The 11,984-nt window shown below is 51.6% G+C and overlaps 2 protein-coding genes across 2 annotated transcripts; one reads left to right on the top strand and one right to left on the bottom strand.

Annotated features, from left to right (window-relative positions):
- The first annotated feature begins 340 nt into the window (after positions 1-340).
- LOC105560598 lies at positions 341-8,140 on the top strand. The gene is made up of 7 exons (XM_012009841.1): positions 341-534; positions 628-819; positions 900-1,145; positions 1,255-1,308; positions 1,380-7,633; positions 7,720-7,839; positions 7,919-8,140. The coding sequence occupies exons 1-7, from the start codon at positions 375-377 to the stop codon at positions 8,033-8,035; spliced, it is 7,143 nt and encodes a 2,380-aa protein (XP_011865231.1). The 5' UTR covers positions 341-374; the 3' UTR covers positions 8,036-8,140.
- Positions 8,141-8,773: 633 nt separating this feature from the next.
- Positions 8,774-11,984, bottom strand: LOC105560597 (nucleoporin-like protein 2). Its single transcript, XM_012009840.1, has 7 exons — positions 11,909-11,984; positions 11,650-11,825; positions 11,553-11,580; positions 11,291-11,462; positions 10,612-10,698; positions 10,491-10,518; positions 8,774-10,433 (listed from the first exon to the last, which is right to left on the bottom strand). The coding sequence occupies exons 2-7, from the start codon at positions 11,726-11,728 to the stop codon at positions 8,941-8,943; spliced, it is 1,887 nt and encodes a 628-aa protein (XP_011865230.1). The 5' UTR covers positions 11,729-11,825; positions 11,909-11,984; the 3' UTR covers positions 8,774-8,940.

Raw genomic sequence — 11,984 nt, 5'->3', positions numbered from 1 at the left:
GCGACTTTTTTTTTCTGCGCTAAATAACCCGAGGTACCTTCCCCTAGTAGCGCAGTGTATTTGCCAAACATCAGTCAAACATTGGCCCAGTACTTGTGTTGGGTCAATGTTTAGCCAATGCACTGTGCTACTAGGGTTCTCTCGCCACTTGCAGCCTGGAAAACGCAAGAGCGAGTCGTCCGCGATTCTGGCTTCCCCCCTCGATTCCTCCCCTTTTGAAAGGCGAGGCGAACGCGCTTCGGATCGCCCTCCCCACGTTCGCCTGCCCCTCCCCCCCCCCCACCCCCCCTCCGCCGCTGTCCTGTTTTTCCCTGCTAACTGAAGATGCTCGTTGCAGCAAAGCGAAAACATGGGAGCGAGACCGAAGAAAACGTATGAACGCGTACTTCAAGGCACTGGCGGACCTTCTGCCGCCGCATCAGGAAGGTCGCAAGCGCAACAAGGTCGACATCCTGGTCCACGCCTCAAAGTACATACAAGACCTCCATAGTCGCACCGATGAGTTGTTCTCCACTCACGCTTCCGAGGCACACAGTACGTGTTTCGATATCCCCACACTGTGTACTTGGGGGGAGAAAAACGTTTCCCCCCTTAAGTCTGTCCAGCAGCCATGTGTCACTTTTTCAGAGGAGGAGTTGACCCGTATGAAGAAACTCGTGACGCAGCTGATGTCTCGCACTCAGTTACTGTCCTCTCTTCTGAAGGAGGCGGGAATTTCTGTGCCAGCTGAGCCAGCCCTTGAGAAGATATCCCCCCTGAAATGGTCGAATAAAATTAATGTCGACGACGTGGACAAGTATTTTGATAAGATCGAGGAAAGTAAGTGCGTCACCCGGGATGCGAATTTGTAATTTAAGAAGTGGCAGCTTAAGGTTTTCTAATTTCCTCGTCGTTTGTAGAGAAAACTTTAGAGAAGAAAAAGAAGGAGAAATCCGCGGAGAATAAAGTGCCTTCCAAGAGAAAATCTGCAACACCATCGGCTCCGAAGAAGCTTTCCGAAGAAGCTGCCGCCGCTAAAAATGTTTGTAATTCGAAGGAGAATCAGGAGAATCGTGTCAACTGTGCCAATAGCAAGAACTATAACTCCGATAGTACAAGTAGCCTAGCTGGAACTGAATCGAAGGAGGCGGAGCGTTGTCAAAATGGTACAAACAAATCCACAGTTATTGCTGTTTGATCAAACGGTAGCGCTTAGAGTCTTCGTTGCTTGTTATCGGCAAAGCAAATTCATATCACTCTTGCGTTTTAATTTAGATTCTGTCAACGAAGCGACCGCGACCGGGACAACCGCTACGAAGAAAAAGACCGGTAAATAGAGCAACGGGCTTTTTTATTTTAATGGCCGTATCGTCTTTGCTAATGCGATTCTCTGTTCTCAGCGGACAAGAAAGTCGAATCTCAAAAGTCGTTGAAGAAGAAGCGTAAGCGCAAGAATGAGAAGAGCTCGACGTTGCCACCTGTGGCCAACACGGTCACCAGTTTGACGCCCAACACCCTCATCCTGTCCGGTGGAAAACTGATGCCCCTCGTAACTCCGATGACGTCGAATATCATCGTGAACACCCAGCAGGCGTCGACGAACCCGATAATCCTCGGCAACACGCAGCAGAGTCAGATGATCGTGATGCAACCCTTGGCGAATCGTGTCCAGAACTCGGTCGTCTCCATATGCAATCACCACGCTCTGATTAACACCGTGCAGAAGGTCACTCTGAACACCGTGCCGAGCATTCGCGCGAATATGGTGGTCGATTCTCACAATTGGGCGTCCAATGTGAAGAATATAATCAACGCCACGAAGATCGGCGGGCACAAGGGTATCCTGCCGAAAGGCAAAGAGATTACAAATACGACTATGGCTTACAAAGTGCCTATACCAGCGATACACAAGGAGAAAGTGGAGAAGCCTAAAGATAGCGCGAGCAAGAAGGAATCGGAGGTAAAAGCAAAGGGTAACAAGAATCATTCCAAGAGTCACAAAAGCGTTCAAAATACGCCGGAGGCGGCTGACGAGTTGAACGTCGAGAAAAAATCGCCGAAGGAACCTGCCAAGGCTCACGAGGACGCGACCGTCCCGCGAAAAGGCGCGCCTAAACGCGGCTTGTCCGCGGAGTCTGATTCTGTGGACGAACCGGAAGAGAAGAAACGGAAAGACACGGACGACGAGGCAAAATCCGTCCAACCGAAACCGACGGATTTCACCGCCACGTGCAAATCTATCGTAAGTCTGAAGCATGTTATAGAAAGAATAGGGGAAAACATCCGAGACGAGCATGCGACTGTCAGCGACGAGAAGGAATCTGCCGCGACGAAATCGAATGACGTAGTTACTCGGGCAGCGAACGATACTGATTGCGAGGAAACGTCCGCGACGAGCAAACTGATGGACATCGTGGACACGAATTGTTTCGATATGAATAAGAAAACGACCGAAGACGTCGTCGTATCGCAGACCAATGCCTCGGATAAGTTTCCTAGCGAGCCGGAGACAGATGCGCCTGATCGGTCGTCTAACGATTTTAACATGTCGATCGACGGCATGGCGGAAAAGAGTGGCGGAAATATGGAGCACTTGGATGCGAAGTCGACCTTAACGGACGTCGAAGTGGCGGAGAAGGCTGTCGGTTCGGATGGACCGAAGAAAACGTGCAATTTGGGCACGCGTTTTGACAGTCTTCTACGCGTGGCGACTGCCAAGGAGCAACAGCGGGTCAACGACGCGATGGGCGGCGCAGAAAGCAACAAGATCATTCTGAATTTGGATACGAACACTACTACAACGATGAAGTCCGATGCGAACATTGTCGATGCTGCTACATCGGCGTCGGCATCGTCCGCCTCGTCGTCCTCATCGTCGTCGCCACTGACAGCTAATGTGGTCAATGAAGAGGCCAAGTTGACGAAGACTTCGAAGGACGAGATGTCGAAATCGTTGCCGTACAGCAGTGAGAACACATTCGTACCGATCAGCAACAGAACGGACGGGCTGCACTCGGACCTGTCCAATGACATATTCGCCTCCCTGCACGTTCCGTCCAATTCGCATAATCCGGAATCGATATCACCCACGGCGGCGTTCCTGATGGCGTTCCCGCTGGTGTCATCCTTGAATGGCAAAACCGAAGTCCTGGACGAGGAGATGAAGGACGACTTCAAGTACCACAGTCAGACTCCGCCGATGCTGTTGCAGATTGGAACCATGGAGCCGAACAGCTTCAAGATCAAGACTTCCTCGCCGTCGCACGCGATCGCGGAGAAGCGGCTGAAAGTCCCCTGCGAGGAGAAGCAAATCGCGTCCGCGAACGCGAACGCCGACATAATCGTCCCCGTGGAATGCACGCCGACGAAGTCGTTGCCGAAGGTGGTGAACGAGGAGACGTTGCGAGAGCCGTACAAGATAGTTCAGACCGTCCTGACGCCGAGCTTGGAGAAATCCGTGATGACCACCAGCGCGTTTCCCTCTCATACCTCAGTCAATTTCTCGGCCGTGGACTCCTCGTGTATCGTAGGCAGTTCCCCGAGTCTGGCGACGAACCAAGGTCGTTCGGGTCAACTGAGGACGACGAGCAGCACCCTGAACAGTGTTAACGCGATCGCGTCTCAAGCGCCGATAAACATTTCCGCGTCTGCTGACAAGAGCGATATCGCGGATTGTACATCGTCCCAAGTGGCAACGAGCCGCAATCCCGACGTGACGTACTCCGGACCGCAGGACTTCTTGCCCAGCTACTCGACGATGGTGGGCAACGGTCTCGGCACGCTGCAACACACGTCCAACTCGTCCATGTTCAAAAGTGCCATCGCGACGACGCAGGAGTCGAATCCGACTGTTGGCCCGCACGTCGACGGCTCTCAGAACTTGTTGAGTACACGTCTCGAGAACGCGACGGTGACCACGAACGCCTCGTCCGCGGCCCTGCGGTCCCTGCAAGCAGACTACTCGACCCAAACGAAGGACAAAGGCTCGCAAGGTTCGTCGCATGCGATCTATCCGTCGCACAACAAGGACGCGCTCATCGATTCTGCCAATATCGTGCCCGCCCACCGTGTCGATTACGCTAGTCAGATGGATCGAGGTCTTCCGGTGACGTCTCAGAGCATGCAGAGCTACTCTGTGCCGACCAAGGAATCGTCCCTTCCGATTCTGCCCCCTCAAGACATGCAACATATATACAGCCAAACCAAGGACAGTCATGTTCTCCTAGATTTGAACAACTCCCAGCAGACGTTCGCCATTCAGAAAAAACAGGAACACATTATCGCGAGCTCCCACAACGATTACGTCGGAAATCAGGCAAAGGCGATGTCGCAGAAGGATACTATATCGTACGCGAGCAGTAACAACGAGGCCGCGAGCGCACCATCGCGAAGTCAAGAGTACGTCACGAAGACTGCGAGTCAGAGTTCCTCCGAAAATACTTTCCAACGAAACTATTCCAAGCTGAGCAAGAGCGCGGACACATTGAATCCGAATCAAGAGGCGAAGCTGAATGATGTGCTCAGCTCTAAGACTCAAGAACAGCAGCAACAGCAGCAGCACAATCACATACGAGATCCGGCTTACGTTCCCGCGAAGAAGTTAGATGTAGATCCGTTCGTCCAGTCGTACCAGTACGACGTGAAGGAAGCGATGAGCAATACGAGCGAACGAACGAACGTTCTGAACGCGAATACCGATAGCAATTACGTCTCGTATTCCAGCAAGGACGACAAGAAAACGAACGCCGTCTCGACCATCGCCATGGCGAACAACAATAAGCCAGCGGCGGTGCAGCAGAGCACCGTTGCACGATACCCGCAACAGACCTCGTCGTTCATCGTCACGTCCAACTACGAGCAGAGCACGATGACGGAGAATCACACCAAGTCCACAACCACTGTCGCTCATAATTCGTCGAACTTTAGCATTATGTCGTGGACGACGTTGTCGCCGGTCAGCGGCGGTGGCAGCAACAATGTAGTGCATTACGATCAGGGGCAGCCACATCCGCACGACAATACCGAGGCGAAGACTATCTGCGAGAATTACAGCTACGTTCCGTTGCACAAGGACAACTCGAGTTTCCCTAATCAGGTGTTGATCGGCGACAGCTATCCGAATAGCTCGGCCATGTCGACCGGGATCGACAAGTCGCGACAGGGGAAGATCGAGTCGCAGAAGCAATCCTTCGTCGACCCCTCGAAGACCAGGAATGACCCGTCGAAGCAGAACCGGATGCAGAGTCAGCCGACCGGCAACGACTACAAGTTCCCCGACGGTGGTAAGAGCAAGAACAAGTACGGCATGGATTCGGACTACATGCAGAACGAATACAGCGCTGCTATGAATCAGCAGCAACAGCATTCCCAGCAGCACGGTCAGAAGAACCATCAAAATCTGCCGTCCAAGCAGGAGAAGGCGGTATACGCGTACGAGCCACAGATTAGCTTCGACCTACCGGAGAGCAACGTGCAGATGAAGTATTCGATCGAGGCTTACACCGGCGTGAATTTCAAGTACGCGGCGGAGAAGTCGCAGCAGCCGAGTCAGCACAAGTATCAGATTCTCACCCAAGGACATATTTCTTTGCACGACAGCAGCAGTTACAGCAGCGATGGGAAGCACAGTCAGCAGCAGCAGCAGCCACCGCAGCAATCGCATAGTAGCAACAATAACAACAGCAAGTCCAAGAGTAATCAGCACCAGCAACACGCGATCAAGGCTCCGGTCAACTGGATGATGACGCCGGAGGTCAAGCACAACGCCAACATCACCGATATTATTCTGCCGCCGATCGGCAAGGAGCTAGACTTCTGCCAAAACAATCTGTTCACGCAGACACCCACGTACAATCAGGGCACGCCGAACCAGTTCTATAACAATTACGACGTGTCCGCTGCCCACAGCTTCCCAAATCTACCGGTTCTGCAAAGTGATCCGAAGAGGCCCGCGGAGACCTTCTATTCCGAGGAGCAGCCGTTTCCGTGGTCTCCGACGAAGAATAGCGTGCACAATAGTGTTGAGCACGCGATCGGCCAGTCGTCGGTCAAGTGTATCGACCAACATATCGTGCCGTCGAGTTTGCAGAGTCTGGTAGGCGATCTCGATCTTGGCGCCAATCTGGAGAAGCAGAACTTCTTGTTCGGCGCTGCAACCTCGTCGTCCAGGATCTCCGCGGAGCAGAGCAAGGATGCGGCCATAAAGGAGAAAGAGACGAATAACGTATCGGGACGGGATCTGCACGCGATATTGAACACCCAGAACACGCAACATCCGGCTTCCACCTTTCTATCCGTGAGTCAGCTGGTGGAGCATGAGAAGGCCGAGAAAAGCCATCAGCAGCAGAATCATCAGCAGCATCAGCATCACCAGCATCACCATCCGCATCAGCATCAGCATTCGCAACAGCAGCATCAGCAGCAGCAGCAACAGCAGCAGCAGCAGCAGCAGACTAGAAAACATCAGAGGAAGAGCAACGCGAGTCCGAGAACGACCAGCAAGCGGCAAATGGACATTCGCAAGTCTACAACGACCAACGACAACAATAATCTGCATCAGCGGCACGAGGAACAAAAATCGTCCGGGCACGTGTTCACAGAACAGGGATACCAGCAGTCCCAGCAGCAGCAGCAGCAACAGCAGCAACAGCAGAAATACCAGCAGAACAATGTGCACTGGAGAAGCAGAAACTGCAAAAGCAACTATACCGCGGAGGCGCTGATTGGCACCAGCATTCATGACACTGGCCAGGATAAGCACGCGTCGATCAAGTTCACGACCAATTATCCCCAGAACAAGTTCCAGAGCGGTTTGTCCGCGGACGCTGCGGTGATGCCCATCAACTACTTCTCTAGCGCGCCACCACCGGACGACGGCACCGCGGCCGGCTACGGTCAAACGGTGGTGAATCAGAACTTCAACACGTACGCGTACTCGTCCAATTCCGCCAACTCTATCTATCCTACCAGCAACTTCATCAGCAGCATCTCCAACACGCCCAACAGCTACATGGCCATGCCACTGCACGATAACGCCGCCGATTACGTGCAGGAGACCAACTTTCTGCTGCCGAACGTGGCCGGGACGAGCAGCTCGTCGAGCGCCAGCACCGCCAACACATCCAGCGCGAACACGATCTCCACTACGGCTGGGAACGCCAGCGGGAACGGGAAGAACCATCAGCACTACGGGAAGCACCCGAACTGCGACAAACGTTCATATTCCACTGCCGCGAAGAAGGGCAAGCGGAAGGCCCTGGAGAACGGCCCCATGCAGAACCTCGAGTTTTCTCTGACCGGCATTAACTCCCCGCTGGAGGACTATCATCACCCGACGACGTTCCTGGGGCCGCCGCCACCGCCGCCGCCACCACCGCCGCCGCCACCGCCGCCGCCGCACGCCAATCCTCTCTACCAGAATCATCCGCAAACGAATGTCTACGCCAAGACTGTCAACGGTCTTCCACCGCCCCCACCGTCGGCCATGGCGAGCGCACAGGGCGTCGCGACGGTGGGAGCCGGTTTCTCCATGAACTCCAACATGGTCCGCGGAGGAATCGTCTCGGGCAATCCGATGGCCATGCCGCATCATCCTTCGGGAACCAGTCTCACCAACTTCAACCTGAGCACGATATTTCCTGAGATGAACGACAAGGTATTTGATCACGTCCAATAAACATTGTATGTACGGTTCGTTCGAGTTTCGTTTCGCTTCAACGAGAACCTTTACCTGTCTCTCAGGTCACCGGATACAAATCCTCGAACGGTATACCACCCGGCCTATCGCAGACGTCGAATCAGCCTGCGACCTACGCGCAACGAAGTAACTATTCGTCGAACTCTCTGTGCCATTTGCCGCAGGTGTGTTTGTAAACGTGTCTATGTAATACCAAATTCCGATTGTGTGAGCCTAGAAATAGCGTGTATATATTGTTTGCAGGTTTCGGAAGGCACGCAATTCATTAATAGCGTCCCACCGCTTCCCGTACCTCCTGCTCCTCCTCCTCCTAACGCCCCATCCCTTTCACACGGAGTAATCCATTATAAAAGCCTATGACGAGGTTTCATAGTTTGTGATACGATCGATCGTCGCTTGTACATATGTAAATACTGTGTATTCTTCGTTAAATTAAAAAACGTTGATACAAATGTGTACATTTGATTTATGTTGTTAATTATTCAAATGTCGAATTATAAAGTGGTTTGTTAAGTTGACGACTCAGTAGAGACTTTGTAACATTAAAAGAAAAATCAATACATTGAATTGAGTTTTCGAATTAAAGTCCTTTTTATGCGACACACGGGATATTTTTTTTGTGCTCAGTCACGTTCTAGCACACTGACTCTCGAACTGTCAAGTTACGCTATCGAATTAATAAGATTTATTAAGGCTCCTGGTCCCTGAGCCGAGAACTCCGCGATGACGGTGGCGACATAGTCGCTAGCAGTTTTTCGTTCGATCGCCACATAGCGAAGTGGATATAGAGAGAGTGTTCTAAAGAGGTTTGGGCACGTTCCTTCAAAAACGCCTTGTAACCCTAATGCGTGGTCTACAATACGTGGAGTAAGCGTGGAGTAAGGAGTAAGGGAGAGCCCTAACTTCTAGCTTTTGGTGTAAGGAAGCTGAAATACGGGCATGATTTTTAAAATAATTGTAACACTGATTGATGGCATTTTGATTCACCGAGAGTAAGCCTAAGAGCTGAAGTAGGAGTGAGAAATAAAATGGATTTATTTCCTTACTCCAGCTTACTCCATGTATTGTAGACCAGCCTTAAGGGGAATCAATAAAATGTACTAATAAGGATTCTTCATTCAGTTGCACAAATAAACTATTGAGAACCTGATTAGGCACAGTCGTATAAAGATTTGAATATTTACATACAGATAACAGAGACGTGTCATTATCACAGTATACATTTAAACGCACATCACTCCAAGTTCGCAAATGGCATTATCGAGTCATCTTATATCTTTGGTAGGAGGCTTGAGTGGTATCTTGCCGATAATAAATTTCTCAGCCAGGAACATACTCTTCTCATCGTCCGTCAACGAACCGTCCACGCTGTAAATGGTATCATCGATGATGGTGCTGGCTGCGGTGGTGCTAAACGGTGATTTTCCAAAGGGAGAAGCGTTGATTTGCTGATTTTGCGCGATGCTTCCGAATGGTGAGCCGCCTTGTTGAACTTGCGGTGCGAATGGGTTTGCGGTCGTTGCCGTAAGAGTCGTGCCAGCCGTCGGACCGAACGGAGAAGTATTGATACCGCCGAATGTCGACGCGGGGAACAGCGAAGCGTTTGGAACAGCCGCGTTGGAGGTTGCAAAGGTAGCGCCTGCGTTTGCAAATATCGAATTGGAAGACGTCTCTGTGGTGCCGAACGTGTTATTCGTGCTTGCGACCACGCCGAATCCCGTACCGGCGAACGGAGCCGAGCTCACGCTCGTGGAATCATATTGCTGCGAGCTGGTAGTGACGAACGGGCTGCTGATCGCGGCAGACGGCGCGCCGAACGACATGGTGTCGGTGTTCTGTGCGCCGAAGACATTCGGGGCAGATACGGTCGTCCCGAAGGTGGCATTATTGCTGGGCGGCTGATTCAGATCGAAAGCCGGCGCCGCGGTAGCGACGGGTGCGCCGAAACCAGGCTGCGTGGTGGCAACGGTGGACGTACCGAAAGCCGGCGCCGTGGTGGCGGCAACTGCACCAAACGTCGGCGCCGCGGTGGCCGTGGATCCGCCGAAGATACTGTTCGTGGATATCGCGGGAGCGCCGAACGTTTGACCGCCGCCGAATAGCGGGCCGCCGGTGGAGTTATTGGCGTAGTTAGGAGCCACCCCGGCGAAGACCGGCGCTCCGCCGAACGCGGGCATCTGCGTTTTCGGCTGAGTGAACATCCCGCTGTTGAAGGAGCCGGACGACGACGTGACGGGGCCAAAGACCGGGTTAGTCTGTAAGCTAGTGGACGCGCCGCTGAATGGGCTGGATGTAGTGGTTGTCGCTCCGCCGAACAGCGAGGTGCTCACCTGCGGTGTTATCCGACTGTTGAACAACGTGGTGGATGCGCTGCCGAGCTGCTGCGTCCCGCCGAACACATTGTTGTTTTGGCTGAAGACGTTCTGTGACGATCCGCCGAAGATCGGATTGTTTTGAGGCGTTCCAAACGTCGGCGGGCTGTTCTGCACGCCGCTGAACGACGTCGATGTGCTCGTCGTTCCGAAAATGGAGCCAGCACCGCTCGTCGCGGTGCCAAACCCGCCGAGATTGTTTCCAAAGGTCGCCGCGCTGCCAAATACGGACGTCGTGTTGTTGTTGGACTTTGCGAATATTGACGATGCGTTGCTCGCCGAGGTGAATCCACCTCCGCCGAATGGATTATTGTTTTGCACGCCGAATGCTGTGGCACCGAATACGTTGTTAGTCGACGCGTTGTTGACTAGGCTCAACTGAGGAGCTGCAAAAGGACAAAGTAGATATTTTCCGGCGGTCCTATTGTTTGGATTCAATTTACCTTTTTGGCCGCTCCCTAAGAGTTTTTTCTAAAACATAATTACATAGTTAAACACAATCGACAGGTTTTCATCTGACTAGAGCAACTATATGGAGAAAGTTATATATATCGTTTGACATACGAGCACTGTGATTGTCTCTCGCGTGGGATTTTTCAGCATCTCCCTTTTGGCCTTCATGTCCTGGCACAGTTGTTGAAAGTGTAGTTTCTAAAAGCAGTATGCAAATATAAGCTTAACATTTGATATATTTACGATACGTGTGCTTTCATGGTTTATCTGGGCAACAGAAATGCCGACAAGATTCTTCTCCCTTTGGATATCCTTTACGGCTCCATGTTGCTCGAATAAGGGCCTGAGAGCCGAAAGACTGTCGTAACTATTTATGACCCCATCGTAAGACGTAAGTTGTGTTGGAAGTCAACGCACAAAGAATTGTCGTATGTCATCTCAATAAATGCGAGGGTTACAACCATGTACATAGTAAATATAGACCGAGCGTCCCATTGAATAAGCTGAAGCTTGTGAAGATAGAGAAAGAAGATTTAAGAAGACTTTCTTTCTCTGTCTTGCACCAATCGTAAAAGAAGAGAAACGTGCCTGCGCCTCCCTTCTCGCCCACCGTCTCGACGGTGAGACAGAGAAAGAAAGTCCTCTTAAGTCTTCTCTGTCTCTTTCTTCACAGGCTTCAGTTTATTCAATGAGACGCTCAGTCTACATTTACTATGTCTATGGAGGCAACAAACATCTACGACAGTCCTTCCGCTCAGGCCCTAAGTCATAGATACACAATCCCACTAACCGCCTGTTCAACCATGCCGTTCTTCTGCGCGTGATATATTTCCCATCGGATCTCCTCTGGGGACACATCCTCCATATCTGGGATATTGGGACGTTCTTTGAGCGGCCCGAAGCACGACAGTAACCACTGTCCGCCACGCTCGGCGAGAAGCACCTCCTTCGCTACCAGGATACTGTTGTATGAATCAAGAAAGGAAGAAGTAAATATCCAAGCTTATACGCACAAACTGGGAGACGCGCGTAAACTTTATGCGATTACTTACACGATATCATCCTCGGTTTTGGTGTTGCCTGTTTGGAAAAGTAAACAACGATGCGTTACTCAATGCCAGTGAAAATGTACGTCGATGTCTTTCTTACCGAAATGATTTATGTGCTCGAACTGGCAGTACTGCCCGTAACGGCAATTGCCTTGCCGATAGTATTTGCAGATAACCATTGTACTTGACACGCGAAGACGCAGAGGCAAGAGAGGACGCACTTACTCCCGCCCTACGCCGCTTTGTTCCCCGCGAAACGCACACCGCACCGCTCTCCTGTTTTAGAAAATACGAGCTTTAGCTTCGTTTCAAGAAACTAGTTTTTTTACGTATAATTTTTGGTACGTTTTGTAACTTACCTTGTTCTCCTCGGGATCTCCGACATTCGCGTGTGTAAGAAACACTTGTGAGCGCCGCTCACAGCTTTTGTGAGAA

Source organism: Vollenhovia emeryi, unplaced genomic scaffold (assembly GCF_000949405.1).
Source record: "Vollenhovia emeryi isolate VEMERY1.0 unplaced genomic scaffold, V.emery_V1.0 DF939227.1, whole genome shotgun sequence".
Classification (NCBI taxonomy): Eukaryota; Metazoa; Arthropoda; class Insecta; order Hymenoptera; family Formicidae; genus Vollenhovia; species Vollenhovia emeryi.
The sequence above is the reverse complement of the archived record's forward strand: the minus strand, read 5'-3'. Positions and strand labels throughout refer to the sequence as shown.

Coding starts and splice junctions, on each gene's coding strand:
- LOC105560597 (XM_012009840.1), bottom strand. CDS start 11,728: ATGGTTATCTGCAAATACTATCGGCAAGGCAATTGCCGTTACGGGCAG. Junction 11,581..11,649: donor CGAGCACATAAATCATTTCG/GTAAGAAAGACA, acceptor TTTTCCAAACAG/GCAACACCAAAACCGAGGAT. Junction 10,519..10,611: donor GAGAGACAATCACAGTGCTC/GTATGTCAAACG, acceptor ATTATGTTTTAG/AAAAAACTCTTAGGGAGCGG.
- LOC105560598 (XM_012009841.1), top strand. CDS start 375: ATGAACGCGTACTTCAAGGCACTGGCGGACCTTCTGCCGCCGCATCAG. Junction 1,146..1,254: donor GGCGGAGCGTTGTCAAAATG/GTACAAACAAAT, acceptor GTTTTAATTTAG/ATTCTGTCAACGAAGCGACC. Junction 7,634..7,719: donor TTCCTGAGATGAACGACAAG/GTATTTGATCAC, acceptor CCTGTCTCTCAG/GTCACCGGATACAAATCCTC.